General features: G+C 45.2%; 2 protein-coding genes across 2 annotated transcripts in view; one reads left to right on the top strand and one right to left on the bottom strand.

Moving 5' to 3' along the window:
• Positions 1-22: 22 nt before the first annotated feature.
• trappc2l (trafficking protein particle complex subunit 2L) lies at positions 23-5,289 on the bottom strand. Its single transcript, XM_079997053.1, has 5 exons — positions 5,245-5,289; positions 4,892-5,064; positions 3,144-3,231; positions 808-887; positions 23-172 (listed from the first exon to the last, which is right to left on the bottom strand). Exons 1-5 carry the CDS (start codon positions 5,275-5,277, stop codon positions 127-129), a joined length of 420 nt encoding a protein of 139 aa, XP_079853179.1. The 5' UTR covers positions 5,278-5,289; the 3' UTR covers positions 23-126.
• Positions 5,290-5,721: 432 nt separating this feature from the next.
• galns (galactosamine (N-acetyl)-6-sulfatase) overlaps positions 5,722-26,450 on the top strand; it is a 48,375-nt gene continuing 27,646 nt past the window's right edge. Inside the window, exons 1-9 of the mRNA XM_079998117.1 lie at positions 5,722-5,847; positions 6,781-6,904; positions 7,088-7,162; positions 11,422-11,524; positions 13,301-13,444; positions 14,704-14,770; positions 20,480-20,607; positions 21,545-21,684; positions 21,889-21,992. Of these exons, the coding sequence (XP_079854243.1) occupies positions 5,734-5,847; positions 6,781-6,904; positions 7,088-7,162; positions 11,422-11,524; positions 13,301-13,444; positions 14,704-14,770; positions 20,480-20,607; positions 21,545-21,684; positions 21,889-21,992 (999 nt within the window). The 5' untranslated portion in view covers positions 5,722-5,733. The remainder of the gene's footprint in view (positions 5,848-6,780; positions 6,905-7,087; positions 7,163-11,421; positions 11,525-13,300; positions 13,445-14,703; positions 14,771-20,479; positions 20,608-21,544; positions 21,685-21,888; positions 21,993-26,450) is intronic.

The following is a 26,450-nucleotide window of genomic DNA, read 5'->3' as shown; positions in this document are numbered from 1 at the left end:
CAAACTCATGCGCTGGTGTAGAATGGCTTTAATTAACATGCGCTGCAAACATGTAGGCAGTATGCAAATAAGACGATCGGGGGCATTTTTTTTTTTTTATGTACATCATGGAGGAGGCAAGCGGCATCAGCTGGATTGCACCATCATTCCAGATACCATACCGTCAAAGGCCCTGGAGAAGGAAACAAACACAAAGACCACTGTCCAGACAGGTTTTTTGAAGACTTACCTAAATACATTTCAGCCACTTTGTATATTGTGAAGGGTTTTTGCTTGAGCTTGGTTTTATCTTGCAGTATGGCTTCACACCTTTAAAAGCAATGACTGAACTCATGCCACGAATAACTGGCGTGGTCATTGATGACTACAGTCAATCTACTGAACAAATCTGATCACTAGACAAAAAAAGGCGGGCAATGTCTAAATTGGATCAATTTTTTAATATATAATCAGCTGATTTAGATCTGGTAAGTACTAAAACCAGGGCTTTTTTATGATTACACCACACAGTAACAAGTTCTTATTCCATGTCTCGGTACAGGGGTGGGGAACCTACGGCCCTCCAGTCAACACCACACGGCCTGCTGGGTGTTTCCTGGGTTTTATATCAATTTTATCTTTTTGAAAAAGTAATCCATTGTATCTTAACATTTATTAAATGAAACACTGCCTTGAAAAATAAATATTTTAATTTTTTTTTCTGTTAATATGAATACTGTTTTTTTGTCATGTTCTTAATATTATGAAAAATAGTTTTATCCTCATATTTTTTGTATTTCATTGTATAGTACGGTATATTGAGCTCACTTCGACTGAATGGTGTCCCCGGGATTGTAGAAGGGGTTGCACATCACATCAGTAAAAGAGTTGTGTAGTTTTCTGAACATCTAGAAGGGAAGCAAACACAAAATACTATCAGCATTATACATATACACACACACACTACCCACAAAAAGTCAGGGATATTTGGCTTTCGGGTAATATTTATGGAAAATGTAAAAAGTTCACGCTAAAGTGATATATCATGAAAGTAGGGCCTTTAAGTAGAAGCATGCAATGGTGATTTCCTCATCTCAAACAATTTATTGAAACAAAAGCCAACAACAGTGGTGGGTTTACCACAACAAAAAATGTCAATGTCTCAATAACTTGTCATGTGGCCTTAAGCATCAATTACAGCTTGACAACGACGTCTCATGCTGTTCACAAGTCGACTTATTGTCTGCTGAGGCATGGCACCCCACTCTTCTTGAAGGGGGCCCTCAGGTCATTGAGGTTCTGGGGTACAGAGTAACGAGCCTCTACACGGCGACTCCGCTGATCCCATAGGTTTTCTATGGGATTCAGGTCTGGAGAAAGTGCAGGCCACTCCATTTGAGGTACCCCAGTCTCCAGCAGCCGTTCCCTAATGATGCGACCTTGATGAGCTGGAGCATTGTCGTCCATGAAGATGAACTTAGGCCTGTGTTGTTCATGCAGGGGCACAATGACTGGATTAATGATGTTATTCAGGTAGTATGGGCTTGTCACTGTACCATTCACAAAGTGTAGGGCACTTCTGTAACACCACCACCACCAAAGGCTCGTCTGGTGACAACAGTGGCTGATGCATAGAGCTCTCCTTGACGTCTCCCACATCGTTGGCGGCCATCATTTCTGCTCAACGTGAATCGACTTTCATCAGAGAACAGCACTGAGGCCACTGGTCCCTCATCCAGCGTCAATGCTCCCTGGCTCATGCAAAACGATGATGCCTGTGCCTGGTGGTGTGGTCAGGTCCCCTTGCAGGTCGTCTAGCACGCAGACCACGCTGATGTCGGACCACGGTTTTGAATGGTCTGACGTGACACTTGGGTGCCTCTCACATTCCTTAAATGTGCCTGGAGTTGAGTGGCATTCATCATCCGCTTCCGCAGGGCACTGTTCACAATGAAGCGCTCATTAGTGTGGGATGTGGCCAAAGGACGTCCACTTCTACGCCTTTCTGTGACTCTTCCAGTCTCTCTGTATCTCTGTTGGAACCTGCTGATGACACTCTGTGACACTCTAAGCTCAGTGGCCACTTCCCTCTGAGAACATCCTGTTTGAAGCCTCGCAATGGCGAGGTACTGTTGATCAATTGTTAGGTGTTGTCTTCGTCTCATGATGTCAAAATGTGAACAGCATGATGAAGAGGACTGTTTAAATACCAATTCTAATTGAACCAGGAAATGTATTGGTCGATTCATGGATCAAACACCTGTTGTGAATTTTGCCGTTCAGCTCCTTGTTAGAGAACAGCAAGTTGTGCAAAAAGTACTGAAACATTGAACAGTTGGACATGTGCATTCAAAAGTTTAGAGAAGGTCAAATTAAGTTCACCTGTAAAGGTTATAGTGCATTTTAGGTTCATCCTGAAATTTCACCCGAAAGCCGAATATCCCTAACTTTTTGTTAGTAGTGTGTGTGTGTATGTATATATATATATATATATATATATATATATATATATACACACATACAAACACACACACACACACACACACACACAAACTGTACAAGACAGTATCATACAAAGATCAAACCAAATTAGTTCAAGAGATCATTTGTGACGTACATATACATACGGTCATACATATATGCAGTGAAATGTCATGACACCCGGTGATTACGCACAATAAGCTTTAAAAATACTTACAAATAATGTGGATAAAATGACCAATTACCTTAAGAGACCAACTACATTAAGAGACAAGTGCTTGGGTGGATTTAAAAAAAATCATAAATTAAATTTCCATCATTAACATCACCTAGAAATCAAGGGACTTCTATGAGTGGCAGAAATACTTATTTTATTTCATTTATACACATTAACAGACATGATCTAATTGTGTTAATTTGTATTTCCTGTCCATTCATTTACAGACGGCTGACAAGTATTTATTTCAGCCTCGACCAAAACTGCAACTTAGCCACAATAAGGGGTGTAACATCTTGTATTTCCCATAGACACACCCATGTAAAATAAAACATTTCCGAGCTTTATTTCATTTAAGATCACATTGATCTCTGATACCAATCATGATGTAACGTATTATGTATAAAAACAGGCAGATGCTTTAGGTTGTGATTTTGTGTAAAACATAACAAAAACATACACTTACACTTCTGATCTCATTGTCTCGTAAAGATGTGTTCGAGGAGTCCACAACAATGACAAACTTCACCTTGGAGTTGGTAACGTAGCCGTATCTACTCAAACATTAAGGATTGCCCGGAAGATAACAGGAAACCTTAAGGTTCCCAGGTATCCTGATTGCATGATGTAATAATTTGTGGCCAATATTAACTTTACAATAATAATAAGTACAGCTGCAGGCAGCAATACACAGGGTCCAGTCTAGTCATGTTGGGTACCTATTAGTTCTCCAGGTTCTCTGAAACGCAACATAACTTTCTGAGTTTACATTGAACATTGCATTGGCTCTGCATCTCCTATTTGCTTGTCTTGCAGAGCAACCACTAAGCAGTCTTAACCGCGCAACCCTCCGAATGTGAATGAGCAGAGACGGAAACCTGGCTTATATATAGCATTACTACTAAAACGAGTTACAATTTTCAGAGTTTCACTTGAACGCAGCATCAGCTAATGTAATGATGCAGTGAGTCCCGGTGACATGCAGAATTACTACTACAAGCTGATACACTTGTGTGTTATTACTTTATCCTAAAAGTGAGAAGGTGCCTGTCTACTACCTGTAGTCCACAGGACTGCCAGGAGTCCTGCCTTGAGGTGTCTCTGTGGAAGGAAATCACTCCATGTGCAAGTTCCCAACAACAAGTTCCACTCAAACGGACGTAACACACCGTGCATGTCTCTCAGAGGCATTTCATAAACCTTTTAAACTTTTTGGACTGAAAAAACATGGACATGATTCAGACCTGTTGCTCTGGAGCTCCATCTGTGAGGACACAAACACAGAATATGTTTTCTACTTCTACAGTTTGTATGTTATGACTGCCTCGAGTGCCGACATCAAGCAGGTAAGGCGATACACACGCTCACAGTTTGCCACCACTACAGACCAATGGAGGCTACACCACGCACCTTGCGCGATGTGAATATGCGCCCAGAACCAGAATCTGCACATATATAACGAATTGAATGATGTCACAAAGCGCACCGCTCCACAGTTTAATCTCTGGGGCCGTACCCCACTCAGAATTTTGTCAGTCTAATCAGATTTGGCCGCCCAATGCGTGGAAGCGGGCCAGGACGGGCCAGCTAGGCTCTTACCATAGGTAAGATAAGTGGCCGCCTAGGGCACCATCCCTAGGCGGGTGCAGAGAGGGAGCCATAGGGGCGCAATTTGCACACCTGTCTCCCTCTCTGACGGTACAGACGATGCACACGCTAGCGATGTGCGTGCCAGCGATGGGGTGCCCACGATCGGCACTCCAGAACAGTGTGTTTTTATTTTATTTTACGTCTCCTTATTGAACGGTATGGAACGAAACTGTGCGTAATGGGGACACTTTCTCTGCAACTCCTTCCCCGATAACCCTCGCTCCATGCGTTATGTACAGGAAATAATCTTAACGAGTCTACGAGTCATGCCCCATTCCTCCGTGCCCCGTTCTCACACTGTTTTAGTCCTTTTATTTGGAGGAACGGCGCACAGTGATCGGGGCGCATGGAGAGCCCCGTCCGGATGATTCACACATATAAAAATCAGCGATGCGCCAAGATTGAGGTCTGGATCAGTTTCTGCTACCACGGGTAGGTTTTCCTTGTTTTTTTCACGAATTTCTGCTCCAAATTAAGATCGATATGGATCAAACTTGAACCTTGAAACTTGAATGTCTGAGACGTTCGAACGAGACCTCAACCGTTTCTTTTGACAAAGGATACACCTTGTAGTCCTCAGTGGGATAGAGCAGCCCCAGATACAGCTCCCTTTGGTCCGCCATGGCTTTGCCGGCGGCAGAGATCTTCTCCTCCACCACGTCCAGAGAGGTGTGGACCGTGTAGTGGAACTTCAGCTCATTCTGCGTGGGAACACTTCGGATGTACAGCGGGTAATTCTAAAATCGAAGCGAGGAGAAAGGAAAAAATGAAAAAGAAAAGAAGAAAGACAATGACCATTTATCCAAGACAAACAACACGATTCTTGTAGCTGTTGGCGATACCGTTAGCTTCGCTGGGTTTCAAACCCGGATTACTGAGCACATCTGTGAGTCAGAAGTCATTAAGGGCTTCGCTACCTCCTTCGCGATCACTGCTATGCACACCGCCATGTTGACATTCCGGAGCTGCCAGCGGTTGTCACGTGATCACACGCAGCCATAACCGGAAGTGTTACTTTTCTTTTGACTGAATTTATCATTTAGAAAATGAATTACGTCCGAAGTTGAAGAAAATGTGCAAAAACTTCAATTCAAATATATATTCAGTCGTTGCTTCTATGCATTAAATGCGCTTTACTTATACCGCAACTGTCGGGTGTGGTCACGTGACACCGCGTAACACTAACCGAAAGTGTATGTGTTCTTGAATTCAATGAATAATTTATATCATTGATTAACCAAGAAGTCAAAAAAAAAAAAACATACTTAAAAAAAGAAAGAAATATAAAATAACTTTATATTTATCAGATTTTTTTTTTTTTGGAATATGCGGAAGTGTGGCGCTGAAGTCTCTCGCGAAAGCAAACCAACCCCGCCGCCTGTTGGTCACGTGACCGTCGTGCCGCAATGAATGCGCTCGTTCGAACCTTGGCTCGTCTCACCTTTTTAACAGGTATCTGCTGCGCGGGGAAGCTCTCCAATGAATCGACTCCGAATATTATCATCATGCTCATGGATGACGTAGGTTTATTACGCTTTGGGAGTGGGGGGGGGGTTGTGTCTTTCCTCATCTTTCTACACGTATAGGGGCAACCTGCGGCCCCCTCCAGGGACCCTTCAAGACGTCCCAGGGGGTCCAGAGCTAAATGAGAGAATGTAAAATAGTGTTTTGAAACTTCGTTTTTCACCGTTAATGCCCTAGCTACAGTACAGGTAGGCATGGAGGTTTGTACGAAGACATGCGGTGTATTGAACAATAAAATTAATGATAGTAAGGAATCATTACAACGGTTTTCTTTCACCCTCTCTTTCTCAAACACACACTTATGGCAAGCCGGTTTAGCATTGAATCCATAGGACGAACAAGTCCCTGTTTAAAACTTACTAATACTTGTTTTTTTAGTTACTAGTTGCTGTTCCAACAGTTACTAGTAACTATTTCATTTTCACTAGTCAAAATGTATTAGGTACTAATACCTAATTATTAGATACTAGTCACTATTCCAATTGTTACTAGTAACTATCACAATGTTACTAGTAACAATTTGGACAATTTTGTCATTGAATCCTATGGGGCTCCGTGTTTCAGATATTATATATTTGCCTCCGACTAGAATCTATTGTGATTTTTACAAGTATCTATTTCAATGTTATTCACTATTTATTGAGTACTAGTACTTGTGACTAGTTTTTCCTATGAATGAAATGTTTAAACTGCTTGCCACACACACACACACACACACACACACACACACACACACACACACACACACACACACACACACACACACTGCTTCCATGCCACTGTCACTCTCTCTGCGTGTCATCGGGCAGGAGAAGCCTTTATTTTATTTATTTATTTTTTATCACACTGCATAACAACTTTTGCGCTAGGTGGTTTTGATGTTCATCCAAGTCACCACAAACCACAAGCATGTCCCATCTGCTCTCCAGATGGGTTGGGGGGATTTGGGGGTCTTGGGCCAGCCATCGAGGGAGACCCCGAACCTGGACTTAATGGCTGCCCAGGGCATGCTGTTCCCGAACTTCTATACAGCCAACCCCCTCTGCTCGCCCTGTGAGTCTGCGGCATTTGAGTGACGAAACTTTTGAAGCTAACCCACCCTGTGATCTGGTGTCGAGATGGTCTGTACTGAGCTTAATTAAGGATGTTGGTCAATTAAAGGCAGGCCTTTTATTGGAAAACGGAAATGTTCTGATGGACGTTAATGGTCACTTTTTTATTGTTGTCAAATCGCAGCGAGAGCTTCGCTTCTCACAGGGCGGCTGCCTGTCAGAAATGGATTCTACACCACCAATGGGCATGCCCGAAATGGTAGGCGCAACCTGATGTATGTTCTTGTACCCATTCATGATGTAAATGCCAACTTATAATGTGGAATCTATAGGTAAACTATAGGAATCACCAATGATTTTTAACATTTGAATTCCGTTATTTGTTTTTGTTCTATTATTTACTAAATGCAGTATCCCGTTATTCATATTATGATTAATTAATATGATTTTTTTTTCAAGATACTTTATTAAAATATAAACATTGGCAATTGTCATTACAATAACATTGTGATTATTAATTGTTGGAAGAATTGTTAACAATATTACAATATTTAATAACAAATATTAGTACCCATACCCCCCACCCCTTTATAAAAGATAAGTAAATACATATCAAAACATAAAGGAAAAGAAAAAGTTTGACAAGACCCCTAGACAACAAAACAGTACGATCACATTAAACATGTTTGAATGGAAGAGGTACTATACGTTTTGGCAAAAATTTTAAAGGATGGGTTGAAAATGGATCCCTGAGCTTCAACATATATTCACATATTATCACATGCTTAACATCAGTCATCAATCAATCAATAAAAACAACAACATTTTTTGTGCTGGTACCTTGTCGTTGGTGGAGAGGCTTGTCTCCATGACTCTTGAAAGCTACACCGGCAAGACGAAAGTCAGCACCCGGTCCTCCAGGTTGGGGGGTTGGGCGTGGGGTTAACAACCTCACCCCGGGAAAAAAGGCATGTTACAGAAACGACGAGTAGAAGCCATTCCGGTAAATCACAGCGAAGTAGAGACGGCACATCCTTGGATGTATCCATGACAGGGCCGGGTGAAATCCAGCAGGAAGCCCGACCCCTGATAACCCCGATCTTCAACACCAAGGCCAACGCCAAAGTAGGCGCCTGGAACATACGCACGCTGTTCCAGTGTGGCCGCATGGACCAGGTGCTGAAGACTATGAAAGACTATTGCCTGGACATCTTAGGCGTTAGTGAAATGAGGTGGACTGGGCAGGGGCGCCTCATGATTGATGGAGCAACCGTTCTTTACTCTGGGAAGCATGATCACCATACCCATGGAGTCGGCATCATCCTCTCCAGCTGCGCAGAAAAGCACTAGTTGGATGGAAGCCAGTGAACGACCGCATCATCACAGCGAGGCTTTAGACCAGACATGCCAAAGTAACCATCGTGCAAGTCTATGCCCCAACCGAAGTTGCCTCAGAGGAAGACGAGGACGCCTTTTACAGCCAGCTTCAAACCGTGCTTGAAGAGATCCCCAGCTATGACATCAAGATGCTGATTGGAGACTTCAGTGCAAAACTGGATGGCGACAGAAGGGGCCTTAACAGCATAGGGGGACCACATGGGTCTGCAAGCTCCACAAATGACAACGGGGAGAGACTGTTGATGTTAACTAGCACCAATGGTCTCAGCATCGGCAACACCTTTTTCAAACACAAGCAGATCCACAAGATGGCTTGGGTGTCGCCTGGCGGTGAAACCCGGAACAAGCTGGATTATATCTGCATCAACGCAAGGTGGCGCTCGTCATTGCTAGACATTTGCTCTCACAGAGGTGCAGATGTAGGATCAGATCACTTCCTTGTGGTGGGTAAGATCAGGCTGAAGCTGAAGAAGGTGCAAACGGTACAGCCCAAGAGACATTACGCGGTAGACAAGCTGAAGAACATCAACATATCACAAAGCTACCATGAGGAGTTGAGAAAGAAGCTTGAGGTACCACAACATCCAACAGCCATTGAGGAGCAGTGGAGCCTGTTCTCCCGTGCGATCTCTGAGACTGCAGAGGCAGTCTTAGGCAGAAGAAGAGGTACCACCAAAGAAAGATGGATAACAGACAAGACATGGAAATTGATTGATGAAAGGAAGATGGCCAAGATAAAAAGGGAACAGAAGAGGAGGCTCCGGAGTTGGAGGATGGAAGATGAGGAGTACTGGCGCCTGGACAGGGAAGTGAAGAAGAACTGCAGAAGCGACAAAAGAAGGTGGCTAGACGAGAAGGGAAGAGAGGCACAAGAGGCAGCGGAGAAGAAGAACACAAAAACACTGTACAAGATCGTGCGGGAGCTAACCAGCTCCAGGAGCAGCTCCGGTGTGCCAATCAGGAGCAAGTATGGCACAGCACTTCTGAGCGACGAAGAACAGGAGGCTAGGTGGGTGGAACACTTCAGCAAGGTTCTTAACCAGCCAACGCCTTCTACACTCTTCAGTTTTGACCGGGAACCATCAGCTGCAACCCTGAATGTTACTTCAGAGGAGATAACCAGGACAGAGGTTGCCAGAGAAATCAAGAGCCTCAAGAACAACAAGGCAACGGGACTCGATGAGGTAGCTGCCGAGTTGTTGAAGCACGGCCAGGAGGTCGTTGTGGAGAGCCTCACCCGATTGTTCAACATGATTTGGCATGCAGAAGAAGTTCCTGCCGATTGGAGAAGTGGGGTAATTGTGAAGCTGCCTAAGAAAGGAAACCTCGCGGACTGCAACAACTGGCAGGGCATCACACTGCTGTCTATCCCTGGCAAGGTATTCTGCAGTGTACTGCTCCAACGCCTAAAAGAAGAGGTGGATAATTTCTTGAGGGAAGAACAAGCTGGCTTCCGGAAGGGAAGGTCCTGCTCCGAAACAGATCTTCTCTCTTCGCAACATCATTGAACAGTGCCAAGAATTCCAGACACCCCTCATGATCAACTACATCGATTTTAAGAAAGCTTTCGACAGCATCCACCGGGAATCACTGTGGCAGATTGTCCAGCTGTATGTTGTACCACCCAAATACGTCAACTCCACTTGCAGAGTCAAAACCAACAACGGCTCAACTGAAGACTTTGACATCGTCACCGGAGTAAGACAGGGTTGTATCCTGTCACCCTTGCTTTTCATTATTGTCATTGACTTTGTGATGAGGAAGACCGTCACTGGTGAAATCTTCGGCATCAAGTGGGGAGGGGACAGACTGGCCGACCTGGACTTTGCGGACGATTTGGCTCTGTTCAGTTATACCCACCTTGCACTCCAAGAGATGACCAACAACCTCCATAAGCACGGGGAAAAGGTCAGCCTACGGATAAGCCAAGAAAAGACCAAGGCCATGACCGTCGGACAGGACCAACACCCTCCACCTCTCACTGTAGGCGAACATGACGTAGAGTACGTTGAGAACTTCACATACCTTGGAAGTAACATCTCAAATACAGGAGACGTGGAGAAAGATGTACGAACTAGAATCGGCAAGGCTGCAGGAGTATTCCAACGGCTCCGCAACATCTGGTCGTCCAAAGCCATCAATACGGACACCAAGCTACACCTCTTAATGTCAGTGGTCATCCCAACAGCGACCTACGCCTGTGAGACGTGGATGAAGACAGCCAGCATCACCAACAAGTTGGATGTCTTCCACCGACGATGCCTCAGATCCATCTTGAGGATCTCATGGAGAGAACACATCACCAACGAGGAGGTGATGAAAAGGGCAGGGGTGGCAGCTCTGTCCAATATTGTCTCTGCTAGGAGAAAGAGAATGGCTGGGCACGTACTCCGACTGCCAAGAGAGGGACTGGCAAGTGTGGCAATGGACTGGATGTCAGAGGGTGGAAAGAGGAAGAGGGAGGCCAAAGAAGACATGGAGACAGACAGCCAAGGAAGACCTAAATGAAATGGGTGTCAGCTGGCATGGAGCAAGAAGGGTCGCCAGGGACCAGAGCAAATGGAGGGGACTCGTCGCCCAATGTTCCAGAAGGACCGGGAGGAACTAACTAACTAACTAACATGAATCACTATAATAATCGCCAAGACGTTGTAAATCACAGGTCCCTAAGCCTTATTAAAGACCCTAGTACATCATTTTATTCTAAATCTCAGCCTCTCTAAGCGGAGGACTTCACCCAGTTCCCTCAGCTACATCTCAATTGTTGGCACTGTATTTAATTTCCATTGTTCATTGTTGCAATATTATTTTTTTGCCCAGGTAAACAGCCCATTTGTCCCTACTCTGTTTAGGCTCACTGTTCTCAGTGGTACACAAAATGGCTATCAAAGGACCGGATTCACATTTCCTTTTCATAATATGATTCGTTAACTGTTCCTCATTTCAGATGCACTTGCAGACTTGGAGCCATGACCTTCCTCTTATAGCCATATTGACATGTCTATGCACCAACTTACTGAACCGGATTCCTCAAGATCCTTGTTCGGAGCTTGATTGTTGTTTTGTTTTTTCCATTTATTTTACCTAAAGTTGAAATAAAACAACCTTTGACCCTTGCAGCCTATACACCTCAGGAGATAGTAGGAGGCATCTCCAAGGAAGAGCTTCTCCTGCCTAAGATGCTGAAGAAAAAGGGCTACACCAGCAAGATAGTTGGCAAATGGTGAGTGCTATAGTGGTCCCAAAGGTCAATGTGTTGGAGGTTAGAACAAGGTGATGATGATGATCTTTGGACCATATTACTTGCATATACTGTAAGCTTTCATATTGGCTTGTCCTCTCAAGCAAATAACAACATTGGATAAAACAATGTTGGATCAAATATCGGACTGGACTCGTGGACTTTCAGGTGGCAGCCCTAGACTGAGACATTGATACATGTGTGTGAATGAAATGCTCAAATCCGTCTCTATATGACCCTAATTGGCCAGGTCAAAAATGTTTGATTTTATTGGGGCTAGTCTTTACAAAATCCTTCGGCAAAGCCTCAAATCGCAGCAGCAATTTTCAACAGCCAATGAGATTGTGCACCTGCACAATGCCGTAGCCAAAGAAAGCAGCAGGTGGGCAAGTGTGGACTTAAAATGGAGGAGCGACTTGTGGCAGACTCATGCCTGCAGTCTGATTAATGTGTAATGTCAGCACTGCAATCTTGCTGCACAAACAACAACAATAGCGAGGCATGTTGGTATGGTATCCATGTTTGTTTTGGTGTCAAAATATTGCAAGAAAATTTTGCCTCTCCCAGCAAGATACATTCTCCCTAGTGCTTTAGTACCACAAAATCAGCTTGTCTGTTCTCAAAGCTTTTCTTTTCTTTCTTTGGTTCTTGTCAACAACAAAAAAAGCCTGACAAAAACCAATGCTGCGGTCATGGCTTAAGGTGTTCAGGTGCCAAATGCTTCCGTCAACCGGATTTCGGCAATAACCACTTGCACGGATAGACGATCCTGCCAACACCATAAAAGGCATTCACAGAATTCTTACCAGGTCCTTGAGGTGCTTGAAGTGCTTGAATTGAATTTTGTCCTTAGAAATTGACATATTGGAATACCTTGAAAATAGTCCCCTTTTTGTGTGGAAGTGCTTTAAAGTCCTTGGGAAAAAAACACAATCATTGAAAACCTGTGATGTTTCCCCTGCGTTATTGAAATCGTAATATTATAAAACATTTCCAGGGTAGATTATGCCAGGGAAATAGTAGTAGATGTCATCTACAATAGTAGTAGATGACAATCATTTTAATAATAAATACATAGCTATACTGTCCATATAATATCTTTACTAATATAATAATAGAGAATGAGACAAAAATTCTATTATATTTTACTTCATAAAGAAACCATTGAAAATGGATTATATTTGTTTTGCGTCCTTGAAAATGAAAAAAAAAAATATATATATATGGCTTGAAAAAATCCCTGAATTTAATTTTCATAATGCCAGAATTAATCTTTCATCCAGACTTGAGATTTGTATAACCTGAGTTTTCATCTCATTATTGTAAATAAGCCACGGTGAAAAGACCCAAGAAGAGAGGAGAAGGGTTCTCAAGGGAAAATCTCTCTCTCTCGCTCTCTCTCGCTCTCTCTCTCGAGTTGAGCCGCATGTTCTTATAGAAGCAAATCCACCATTGATGTTGGGTTTGACGTCCACAAACTCTTGGGTCAATGGATTCCCAAAAAATTAAGTTATGTTGAAGATTTTAATTAAATAGGACAGAAGATAAGTAGAACAACATACAGTATCTGCCACTAGGACAGGTAGCCCCAAACACAGTGGGACTGTTTCTGTTTTTGTTTTGTTTTTTTAATCCAAAATCCGCCAATACCAATTGTGTCAATGTACGCAGATGTGTTTTTTCATGGCTCTCTTAACAAATGATCCTTGTTTCTTTTTTTTTCTGATTTGTAAAATGCACATTCTGTATGTTTTGTAGGCACCTTGGCCACAGATCCCAGCACCTGCCTTTGGAGCATGGTTTTGATGAATGGTTTGGTGCCCCAAACTGCCATTTTGGTCCTTACGACGGCATTCGTAGGCCCAATGTCCCTGTCTACAACAACTCTAAGATGGTTGGCAGGTTGTGACACACACACACACACACACACACACACACACACACACACACACACACAGACACACTCTTGCGTAACAATGAGCTTCCTCCAAATCGCTGTCTTCAAGGAAATGCTGTAATCGTTAGGTTGGTGCCAAAATTTACAAGGCCCTATTATTATTATTTTATTCATGTAACACATTTCAATAACGTATTGACATAATTTTCATTGAAATGAGGACTACGGAAGATCGTTTTCCAGGTGTCAGCGCCCCCTCGTTTGGGACCCCTTGTTGGGCACATTTTCCAGAATAATTTACTTGCTGCGCCTTCCCTGTCTGGGATCGTGCTGTAACGCTGGCCCCGACCTTGCCGCTTCCCAGGGCCGCGGACTGACTTACTCACTGTGCGTTTCCCGGACCTGGCCCCCTTGCGGGGCACCACTGGCCCGCCTCTGGCCTGCCGTCTGCCGGTCTGTCAGGGCATTTCAATTACAATTTGGTTATTGAAACATTTGATTAACGGTGTCAAGTTGCTCTTATTCTTCTGCCTTCACCATGTGAAGACGTACGTGGCTATGCAGCGAGCTAGACACTCTCCCAAAAAGTACCTGGAGACAGGAGCTCACTTTCGGTATCTTTAATCTTTCATCTTTAAGGGCGCATTGCGGATGGCTTCACGGAGTGCAAGGCTCACCGAGTGCCCTTCAAATAATGATGAGTATTTGATGAACTGATGGCTGCCTTGCCAATTTTTCCAAACATTCTAGCTATTGATAATTTACAGAAGTTGTAGTACCTGCCCCTGATGGTCATTAGTCAAAGTGGGTTCCAAAATTACACGATCGCTGTGACAGCAGCAATCACAGCCTGTCAGTGGTGCTGTGTGTGCCTGCTGTTGTGCACAATGTGTGCTGTACAGGTTGGTGTTGGGTTTGAAAATAGAGCCTCTCTGTTGCAAGTGCCAGGGCGGTTTTTTGATCCCAGTTGGTGACTGTGGATGACGGCTTCAATTCTACAGCATGACTACCCCAAGCTACTCGATCTGAAATCAAATTGTCAAATTGGACTTGAAAATCACATAATTTGGCCCTAGCTTAAACAAAATATCATTGGTTCACATTCCCAAGCATGCAGTTTTGTTGCACCAAACGTATCCCAGAATACAACTGGTTGGCGGTAAAACTGACTTCAGCTAGTGTAAGTAGTGTGGCCATGTGTAAGTCATCCAGACATAACAAAAAGCTTAAATGAGCGAATGCTGACAGCATTTGTGCTTTCCAGATACTATGAAGAGTTTCATATCGATAGGAAGACCGGGGAGTCGAACCTCACACAGATTTACCTGGAGGTGAGTACAGCACTCATGCATGCCATCCAAACAGTCAGTCTAAAAGGGCATTGAGTTACGTTAAGTCAATTGTCTTGTATTTGTACTAAAATACTATTGTCTGTCATTAGGGGTCCAGCCCGCAGGGCTAGATCCCTATAGTTTTTGCTGGGATTCTTTTCTTCCTTTTGGGGAATAGGCAAAATAATTGTTAACAAAGAAAAGATCTCCAGGCCAGTTCGTCGGGGCTAGGATATTGCCTTGACAAGGTAAAATGCTATTCAGGGAATAGGCGCTTTCAGGGAATAGGCAAAATAATTGTTAACAAAGAGTAACACAAGGGTTATTTGGTTCATCTCTTACACTGCATTGTGACTTTTATGCATTCTATGTATTGTATTTTTTGACTTTATGCATGTCCTTTTTTTTTTTTTTTGTTTTAATGCTTTTGATGTTTTATGTTAAGCACATTGAATTACCTTGTTGTTGAAATATGCTTTACAAATAAATTTGCCTTGACTTTTAATCTTCTTGGTGTTTTTCGGGCTAAAGGTATCTGAAACACAACGATCGCAGTGCACAGACAACGTTGAGGCCCTAGCCTCAACCATGCCTGAGGCTCCAGCCCCAGGCAGAGTAACCGAACATCGTCAGGTCAAGTGGCCTCTGGCCAGTAAGCACAAACAGTGGCTCCAGTTCGATGATGTTGTGGACAACATCCTAGAAGCAGCAGCCAAGGGTGATGCAACGGGAAGCTCCAAACCGTGGCAATCGTCACCAGGTTTGGTAGAGTGGAGAAGCTGGGTACCAAGACTCCCTACGTGAACAACCGTAGGTCAAAGATTAGCCAGATGAGGCAGGAGCTGCAGGTCCTGAAGGGGTAGTACAAGGAAGCGCAAGAAGAAGCGAGGGATGCACTATCCGAACTTCACAGCATCCTCTGGAAGAAGCTTACCATTCTTCGAAGGGCAGAATGGCGCAGACGGCGGGGGAAAGAGAGGGCCAAGAAACGGTCTTCCCATCATCGCAAACCCCTTCAGAGTCACCAAGCAGCTACTTGGATAGAAATGAAGCAGCCTCCTTGCTTGTTCCAAAGAGGAGATCAACCACCATCTCGGCAACACCTACGGCGGCTCTGCGAGGGAGGAAGACCTAGGGCCTAGACCTTTGATAGACCCACCAGGACCCACCATAGACTTCAACAGCAAGGAGCCCAGTTGGAAGGAGGTTCAGGAGGTCGTCAAGGCAGCCAGAGCCAGTTTAGCCCCTGGACCCAGCGGAATGCCCTACAAAGTCTACAAGAGGTGTCCCAGACTCCTTCACCGGCTGTGGAAGATCCTGAGGGTTATCTGGAGGAGAGGAAAGGTAGCCCAACAATGGAGGTTTGCAGAAGGTGTCTGGATTCCCAAGGAGGAGAATGCTAAGAACATCAGGCAGTTTAAGATCATCTCGCTGCTCAGTGTTGAGGGGAAGATATTCTTCACTGTCATAACCCGTCAGTTGACCGAGTTCCTCCTGAAGAATGAATACATTGACACCTCTGTACAGAAGGGTGGAATCCAGAATGTTCCAGGATGCCTCGAGCATAATGGAGTGGTCACGCAGTTGATCAGAGAGGCAAGAGAAGGGAAAGGAGACCTAGCAGTGCTGTGGCTCGACCTCACCAATGCTAATGGATCCATTCCCCATAAGCTGGTGGAAACAGCACTGGATCGGCACCATGTCGCAGGCGAAATCAGGGACCTCATCTTGGACTATTACAACAGTTTCAATCTTAGAGTCACCTCTGGGACAGTCTCATCCGACTGGCATTGGCTGGAGAAAGGGATCATCACTCGATGCACGATTTTAGCGATCCTCTACGCCTTGGGCATGAACATGTTGGTCAAGAAAAAAAAAGTCAAAATAACTGCAAAAAAAGCACAAAACTCGAGCACAAAACACAAAAGAGATGCTTCCACGGTTAGGTAACCACGTGAAGTGAACGAGTAAGATGCGGGATGCTGCCAGGATTCGCTCGCCACACCAACTAGCGGCGGCATACCTGAAGCTCGCTCCTCGTAACTCACATTTTTGCTCGCAAATCAATACAGAAAATCAACGGAACGAAGGCTCCTAACTCGAAAAACTTGTATGTTAGTGCACTCGTAAATCAAGTTACCTGTGTGTGTGTGTGTGTGTGTGTGTGTGTGTGTGTGTGTAAAATTATTATTATTATATATATTTTTTGTGGCGGAACAAGCGGCGTGGTCAAGCACCGGCTGCAGATGACAGCACTGTTCCCTTTCCCGCGGCCGCCAAGCTGCCTCGACTTGGCCGGATCAGCACACGCACTGCGCTGATTGGTCCGACTTTAGGCAGGGAGCTTTCTGAATGTTTGTCTGTCTTGCAGAGGGGATCGGCGCACGGGCTCATCAGCCGACCAGGAGCAAGACTGGAGCGTCATTCCTCCTGCGCCCGAAATCATTATTATTATCTTTTATTTGTAGTAGAGGCCAGCGAGCCTTTTTGTTCATCCTCCTTTTTGTTCATCCGAGTGAAAGCCGATCTGCTGGCTGCGGACCTGGAGGAGGAGCGGGACTTCCTCCGCTGCCAGTTGGAGCGCATTCTCACCACTACGCTCGGTAGAAAGGAGCTCGGTAGGAAGGGGCCTACCAAGTACCGGTTAGGCTACAAGGGGGTAGACGTTAGGCTTTGCTGGACCGGTGCTGTTTGCCGATGATGGTCCAGGAATGCCTGGTTCAACCTGGGGCTTTAGTGGAGGCGTCACAGGTGGTGATTCATTGGGTGCATGGGGTTATTCACATGTATCCGATGGTCTGGCTTGAAATTCGTGACAAGGGAAAAAAGCATAGTGTACAGGCTGCGGATAGTTCCCGCTTGTTGCACTCACGGATTTTGGGCACGGATTGGCCAGGGTTTGACACATTGATGAAGAGGCTGGAGGAGTGCATTCATTGTCAGTAGGGAGATGTGAGTGTTGCGTGGCAAGTGGTGACACGAAGGGGTCATCGGCGGCTGCGACAAGTGCAGGGGCGGCGGGATCCCAAGTAGGATCTCCCCCGGTCCCCTTAACCTTCCCTATCAACGATTTTCCGCTGGAGCAGTTGCAACGACCCCCTACACGGGGCCTTTGAGGGGGTAGTTAAAGTCGGCGCCGTATTGATGTATTGACACCATGCTAACTCACCCTTATTTTTCGGTGATTAGGGACAGGTTATATCGAGTGAGCCGTGACACTCAGAGAGGAAGGCACAGTTGTTGGTGCCAAAGAGCTGCTGGGAAATGCTCTTTCAGGCGGCTCACTTTAACCCGATGGCCAGTTACCTCGGTCACAATAAAACATGACAGTGGATAATAACCCGCTTTTATTGGCCAGGCATTTGGGGAGATGTGCATAAATGGTGTGCTGTGTGTCCTGGGTGCCAGTTAGTCAACCCTCCGGCTATGACAAGAGCACCATTGTGGCCCCTCCCCCTAGTCAAGGTCTCGTTCGAAAGACTCATTATGGACCTCATCGGGCCGTTAGACCGCAGTGCCCGCGGGTATCGTTTTGTGTTCGTCCTAGTGGATTATGCAACCAAGGGCCGAAAGTGTGGTGCAGGCGCTGTTTCACGTCATCTCCTGATTCGGGATTCCGAAGGAAATCCTGGCCGACCAAGGCACTACCTTTATGTCACGTAGACTTCGGGAACTTTATGAGTTACTGGGCGTCCGCTCAATTCGGTCCAGCGTTGGCCTGGTGGAGCGCTTTAATAAAACGCTGAAAAACCTGATTCGAAAGTTCTTTCACGGCAATAGCCGTAATTGGGACAAGTGGTTGGACCCCCTGTTGTTTGCGGTGGGGGAGGTTCCCCAGGCCTCCACGGGATTTTCTCCTTTGGACTCCTCTTTGGCAGGAGACGCTGGGGGGCGCTAGACCTCATTAAAAAAAACTGGGACTAAGGTCCTAGCACCAGTAAGAATGAAATACAGTATGTTATGGACCTGAGAGCAAAGTTACATGCTCTGATTTGGCGATTATCACAGGAAAATTTACTCCAGGCTCAGGAACGTCAGCACCTCTTATACCGGGGGGGCTTGGCTCAGACAATTTGCACCGGGAGACAAGGTGTTAGTGTTGCTCCCTACGTCCAGCTCTTAATTGCTCGCGAAGTGGCAAGGGTTAGGGCATGGCGGGTTGGCGAGGTCGATTATGAGGTCGAACGGTCTGACAGGCAGGAAAAGACACAGATTTGTCACCTGACCCTCTTAAAAGAAAGGATGGAGGGGGCTTCCGTGGCCCTGGTCACACCGGTCATTGAGCGGGATGAGTTGGGGCAGGAGGTTCAAAAAGCAGCCGATCATACTGCGACCCTGTTAAGTGACCATCTCTCGTAGCGGAACTTCAACGTTGCTTCTCCGATGTTTTCTCTTCCTTGCCAGGCTTCACATCCTTGATACACCACCATGTGGAGATGAATCCAGGGGTGAAGGTGCGCTCTCGGCCGTATCGCCTGCCCGAACGCAAACACAAGATCTTGCAAGCAGAAGTAGAGGCTATGCTGAATATGGTGTAATAGAGGAGTCCACGAATGACTGGTCTAGTCCCATCGTGCTGGTGGGTAAGCATACACTACCGAAGGGTGAACACGGTGTCAAGTTCGACGCCTACCCGATGCCCTGGGTCGATGAACTTCTAGACCGGTTAGGCACGGCTCATTTTTTCACAACACTGGATTTAACCATGGCTACTGACAGATTCCCTTGTCTCAGGGGTCCAAGGAAAAATCGGTGTCCTCCACTCCCTATGACTTGTACCACTTTTGCACACTTCCATTCAGGTTGTTTGATGCCCCAGCCACCTTTCAGAGACTCATGGGCCGTGTGCTACGTCCGCATTTAGCATACGCCGCGGCCTACCTAGACAACATAATCATTCACAGCGACACCTGGAAGCGGCATATGCAGCATGTGGGCGCAGTGCTTGGGTCTCTGAGGCGGGCAGGGGAGTCAGCTGTCGGCTGGACAGCTCCCCGGCCTAAGTTGGGCGGTGGGGCTATGTGGCAGACCAAGGGACATGGTCAAGCACGTGGTGCAGACGACTGCACGGTTCCCTACCAACCACCAAGCTGCCTCGAATGGGCCGAATCAGCGCCCCCATGGCACAGGCTCGTCATCTCCCCAGGAACAAGCTGGAGCATCATTCCTCATGCGCCCAAAATCATTATTATTATGGGCTCTTCATCCTCATAATCATGTTACCATGTTACCAAACATGGAGAGAAAGACTCCGTCTCCCTCCCTAAACTCCTACCTGTGGGCAGAGATTGTGTGTGTGTTTGTGTGTGTGTGTGTGTGTGTGTGTGTGTGTGTGTGTGTGTGCGTGTGCGTGCGTGCGTGCGTAAGCGTAATTTTTCTTCTATCTGAACTCTGAACCTGTATTTCTGTATTTAATTTAAGCTAATTGTCTGTTTGTAATTAAACCAGGGAATTTTATCAGGGATTAATGATTATTATCAGGGAATGTTGTGTGGGGTGAACAGCAGTTTCACAACAGAAATGTAATTTCCTTTACGGAACTTCCACTTCCATTTGTTACATGTACTTACCGCCTTTCAAATCAAATCTGCAACATCGGCCAAATAACAACGGTCAGAATTGTTTACCATCATTAGATGTGCGTGGAGAACATCGACGACATCCTTTGAATGCATGAATATTCACTCCGCCGTGTCCTGACCCATGCAGGAAGGTCTTGGCTTCGTGCTGCGCCAGGCCCTTGCCCGGCAGCCCTTCTTCCTGTACTGGGCTGCCGACGCCACCCACTCCCCCGTCTATGCCTCCAGACGCTTCCTGGGCCGGAGCCAACGAGGCCGGTAAATTGAATTTCACGACAGATCAGAACCACACCACACAACACCACAGGAATACATGTGTGAATCATACAAAGTCCTATTTAGAAGGCATCCGTGCAGCTTTTTACTTTTTTCACAGATAGATACTTTCTTCATTTCAAAGGGAAATTGCAGTGAGAGCAACAGCTTACATCCAAAAATAGGCAATAATAATAAAGCAATCGATAAAGATATATGGAAAATGAAGAAATACAATAAAGCGTGTAGCTGTACACTAAACCTAATGATAAACAACAAAATATATAACCAAAGAAACCTAAATATATAATAGTAATATTGTATCAAAATGATTAAAATCAATCATAAAGTTTATTTTATGATTATATCAATCTTTTTTTTTATTTATTTATGCATATGCATGTCGAATGTTGCAGATCGCCATCCAGTTCCAACAAATGTACATATTTAATACGGCTATTAATCACTTGCAATATAAAAAAAAGTGATGTAGAACTTAAAAAATTCCAAATAAGTCATGACATGAATATTGAGATTTTGGTGGCAAGCTGTCCATTAAATCTATGTAAATATACGAATAGGTCAATGTGTAGTCATAAATAGTCAATGTGTCTATCTTATAAACAAACCAAATTTTTCTCCAATCAACTATTGTGGCACATTTGTAGAAAAGATTTATTATATGTTTCTTATATGTATATTTATATATCTGAGAATTTCCAACTATATGAGTTTCATCAGATCGAACTGTCTGGTAATGTTAAATTCTGGCTTTTTGAATCAAACTTCCTCTAATATCCATATTGATCATATTGTCAGAAATGTTATTGTAATGGTCTGTGTGTGTGTGTGTGTGTGTGTGTGTGTGTGTGTGTGTGTGTGTGTGTGTGTGTGTGTGTGTGTGTGTGTGTGTGTGTGTGTGTGTGTGTGTGTGTTGCAGCTATGGAGACGCGGTGATGGAGCTGGATTCGAGCGTGGGTCAGATCCTCTCGCTGCTACGTAAACTAGGCATCGAACAGAACACCTTGGTCTTCTTCACTTCAGACAATGGAGCAGCTGTAATGTCTGGACCGAATGAAAGTAAGAGCATCAAGGACGGCTGCTCACACACGTATACATACACACACACTTATGTATGCACATGCGCACACGCACTGGACACTGTCCAGTTGTGATAGGCTTTTTTGTGTAACATTTTAATGATACAATACATTATTGTGTGTGTCTGTTACTTATACTTAAACAATGGAAAACTGTCAAAATATCAATGTGTGTATTTCTCAGGTGGCAGTAACGGGCCCTTCCTGTGTGGAAAGCAAACGACCTTCGAGGGGGGAATGAGGGAACCGGCCATCGCTTGGTGGCCTGGAAAAATACCAGAGGGCGCGGTCAGTACATCACCATCGTGCCATTCCAACTCTTAAATTTGTCTGTCTACAATATCTATACAATACCTTACATAGTGGACACATTTATGCACATTTTTGACCGACAACTTTTAAATGTACTTAAAAATCATCTCTATTTATTTAGCATTATTTGAGATGAAAATCTGGGCTCTATTGCTCGTCACTCCTGGTGAGTTGTTCAGCAAACATAGGCATACTTAGAAATAGCCTGAAATATTGGAGTGATAAACTTGAATCCCCCATTGGATAGAAGAGTGGACCCCAACAGGTGAATGCAAGGGAGGTGGGGGGAGCGCGGCAGCGCAGCAAGCCGGCAGGGCTGGAGGAATTGGCTGCTCAAATAGGCTGGCCCATAAGGGTGTGGAAGCATGTGGTGCCGTCAAGTTGTCTGACAGAACTAGCTCCTTAAGCTACGCCTCATATGTGAATATGTGATTATGTGCTAGTTGATGCCAAACTGACTGTACAGAAAAATCATCCTCAGTGAAGCCTCCAATAAGAATGAGAGCAAGCAGAATCACAGAGTTTGAGGTATTATTTTTATTTTATTTTACTATGAGTGGTTACTAAGTGGACGGGTGTTGGCTGACAGGAAAAAAACTCCAATTAGAGAAGGGTAAAGAGAAGGGTCCTCAAGATCCTTCTGGAGAGGAGGGGGGCGGGGGGAGTAATTCATTTATATCTATACGTAATGTGGGGTGGTTTAAGCAGCCACACCTGTCTTGGTCAAGGTAATTGGGCCTGCGATCAGGGTAGCTGTACGCCTGTTGCTTGTCAGAGCAATCAACGAGTAACAGGTATATCACCCATCCCCACACACACACGGGGGGAGCCTCTGCCATGACACACTGCTCCTGGCTCGTTACATCTTGCCACTATCTACAATAAACTGGTGTGTTTACAACATCGTTGCCTGTGTCTCTGTGTCAGAGAACCCTGAAAAACTGCCACAATGTACTTATCTGTTATTTTCAATTCACTTGATATCATTATCAACTTCTTTTTTTTTTTTTATAAAATAATATTACAAATTACCACTTTAAGTGTTAACCAATAGCACATACTGTACCACTCCAATACTTTTACCGACTGTAGTAGTCCTGTTATTTTGTAGTCATAACAGTTGACATGTTTATCCACATCTAACGTGCTTCAATATCAGACCCAAGCTCACATGCAACACCAGTATCGATATCAATGCATTTTCAATCCCCCGATTAAGACAAATGTAAATAAAAGTCATGGCAGATCACTTCCTAAATCCCAAATCCTTCTCATGCTTGTCTCAAGATAATAACACTATCTTCAAGAATTCTCCAAGAAGAGCTATAGCTATTCCTGAATATCTTAGGTGTTTGGTGTTTCTTTTGGTAACACATTTTTGTATCTGCGATATTCCATCTCTGTATTGGTGTGTCCCCTACACACACACATACACACACACACACACACACACACACACACACACACACACACACACACACACACACACACACACACTAACACAGAGGTTTCAATCAAAACACTCGCAACACCCTGTATTTCTGTAAGGAGCATAATAGGTCCCCTTTAAGCTAACAGGCTGCCTAAGGTGTGATGGTCCAGATAATGTATGTTATTTATCTCCCATGTTTTATTGCCATGATCTGTAAACCCCTTCACTCAGCCAAGTCATTGTCTCGCTCGCTTGCTCGCGCTCTCTCTCTCTCTCTCTCTCGCTCTCTCTCTCGCTCTCTCGTGCTCACATGGGGTTTCCTCCAACATCGGTAAGGACCCCCACCAAAAACATGCACACATCACCATTGTCCGACCAGCAATGGACGTTTGGTACCAGGTCCCCGGGCGCGTCGTCGAATGCTGCCCACTGCTCCTGGCTGCCCCAAGCCAGGATGGGTGAGATGCAGAGGCCACATTTCACTGGCCACCACCCAAAATGCATGTGTGTGTATGTATACGTACATATGCATGTGTTTTAGTGTGGTGTGTCATGTGACAAATAAAGATTCTTCTTCTTCTTCACCCATTATCTTCTATGCAAACGTGTGTTTGGACCCCACTCCCAACTTCAACCAACACACCCACCACCACCACCCCAGCCCCCACACTCCCTGATCCTCTAAAGCCGATGCGTTCTGCAAATGACTTTTAATTGTATTAGGTGGGGGGGCTGCACGCGGGGCCGTGGCAGCGCGTGGCGAGGGCGGGCTCCTGCAGTGTGCGGTAAGCCTTGCCTCTGGCTCATCTCGCAGGGAGTGTGCGTGGCCCTGATAGCACTCTGGAATGGCAGCGTGGGGTTGGTGGAGGTGGTGGGTGGGGGGGATTGGGGGGGCAGTCTTAAGCGGCTAATCTGTTTGTGTGTGTTTTGCTGAGGTTGGATTGAGCCGTAATGAGGACTCCGGTATCTGAATACGCCAGGCACTCGGGATAAAGGAGTGTGTGTGTGTGTGTGTGTGTGTGTGTGTGTGTGTGTGTGTGTGTGTGTGTGTGTGTGTGTGTGTGTGTGTGTGTGTGTGTGTGTGTGTGTGTGTGGGGGGGGGGGGGTTGCTGCTCTTAGTAAGGAAAGGATGACGGGAGGCTGGCACAGAAAGAGTAGCAAAATGAATATTTTTCTGTTTTCTTCTTTTGGGGGGGGGGGGTTTCCCAGTGTAGTTAGATCTGAGGACCGTGCACATCAGCATCCGCACAACTGGCATCTACACATCCGTATAAAACCACCTGCTTTTCAGATCAGCTTAAGGGACGCATCGCAGATGATACAGCCAATCCAGTGAAGACACACACACACACATGTGTAATAACGGTCTAGCTGGGATGGTTTGGGGCGGTCCAGATCCTCCCCCCTGGAGCTGTCTAGGGTGGGGGGTGGAGGTGGGGGGGTTGATGACAAAGCTTATGGAGGAGCTGCTGTAGACCACTGTGGGCTCTGGGGTTTTAATATTCTCTCTATCTCTCTCTTATTCTCTTGACCGGACTCAAATCTCTGATCTTCACATTCTCAAAGTCCGTAAAGCTCTTTGTGTAGAAAAATGTTGCACGCAAGACGAACAAGCTGTCCAGAGATTTTGCAGTGTTGCGATGAGATGGACCGTGCAGAGAGGACAAGGGAAGATATCACCAGAGAATATAGATGGGTATCATAGATGGGTCTTCTGTCTCTGTGCTGAATGCGGGAGGAAACTAAGTAACTGCCTTAATATACCATGCATATTCATGAATTAGGTCTGTCCGGCAAGCAGTTAATTGCACTGCTGTGATTGTAATTTTTTTTGAGAGGTTCTAGTCGCCCATTTCTTCTGTGTTGGAATGAAGCTGAAGATGAGGTGATGGTGGGGGAGGGAAGCAGGTGCAGCAATCTCCACGTTGTACCCCCCACCCCCCACATCCATGCCTCCATTCCACAATCCCTTTTCTTTTGTTGTGTTTTATCAGGCGGTGTACACACGAGAGCTGGGCAGGAGGGGTTCCAGGGGTGGGGGCTGGAGGCTGACAGGTGTGCTGCATCCGCTGATAACCAACGTGTGTGTGTGTGACTGAGTGAGTAAGTGAATCAGTTCTCCAGCTTTATAGATGAGAAAAGGATGAGCTAATAAAGAGAGTGCGGGGTGAATGAAAGGCAGCAGCTTGTTAAACAACAGATAACACTCCTTTGTCTGATTGTTGGTTGTTGTATGTTAAGGTACCACCAGTTTGGACTGGCTGATATGTAGGAATTTATTAGCACCTTAAGTTTGATAAGTTCCTTATGAGGTTACAGTTAGGATTCCATCACATCCAACTATGTTAGACTAAACTTATCATCGTGCATGCGTGGTAACAGACTAAGCTAAGCCTACTTAAAATAATCCAGAAGAGCAAAATGCCTCTCTGAAACATTACTTAATTTAAGATTAATTTGTTCTAGACTAGGAAATCCTAAACTACAGCCATTAAGGACTAGTCAGCTGCTGTCTATAACCACCCTTCCGTCTGGTCTTGCTAGTCTTAGTCCAGATGATGCGTTTCTTCAATTGTCAAGGTCAACCTGAAACCAAAGGATGTTATGACACTTAAATCACTTAGCTCTCTTCACTTAGCTCTTAACTTCCTCTCAGATGTTTTAAACCATGACTGAGAAAGGCCATTTTAGTTTGTCCAGATTTAAAGTGTGATTTAGTCGAAGATTAGGCCTAAAATGTGTATGCGAAACCGCCCCTGATATAAAACCCCTTCTTAATATTCCCAAACCCAAATCTAAGGTGACATATCAATTACAAAATTCTGCCCACACTGGGGGGTTGTTGGTTGGTTTGTTGGAGGTGGTTCTTCGCAGCATAAATGACCAGGAAAGCAGCAATATATGTGAGGGGTGCCCAGTTAGATCACGGAATTCACCGCGGGACCCTTTTCCGTGACTAGTCCCATGGATGCAGGAGGGGAGGGGACGGGAGGGGAGGGGTG

This window comes from Zeus faber (assembly GCF_960531495.2).
Source record: "Zeus faber genome assembly, chromosome: 3".
NCBI lineage: Eukaryota > Metazoa > Chordata > Actinopteri > Zeiformes > Zeidae > Zeus > Zeus faber.
This window is presented reverse-complemented; position numbering and strand designations above follow the sequence as displayed.

What these genes read in the sequence shown, in the direction of transcription:
- trappc2l (XM_079997053.1), bottom strand. Translation starts at nt 5,277, where the DNA reads ATGGCGGTGTGCATAGCAGTGATCGCGAAGGAG. An exon ending in TAGCAGTGATCGCGAAGGAG is followed by an intron (nt 5,065 to 5,244) that starts GTAGCGAAGCCC and finishes CTTCGATTTTAG; the next exon opens with AATTACCCGCTGTACATCCG. An exon ending in GAGACAATGAGATCAGAAGT is followed by an intron (nt 888 to 3,143) that starts GTAAGTGTATGT and finishes CTTCCCTTCTAG; the next exon opens with ATGTTCAGAAAACTACACAA.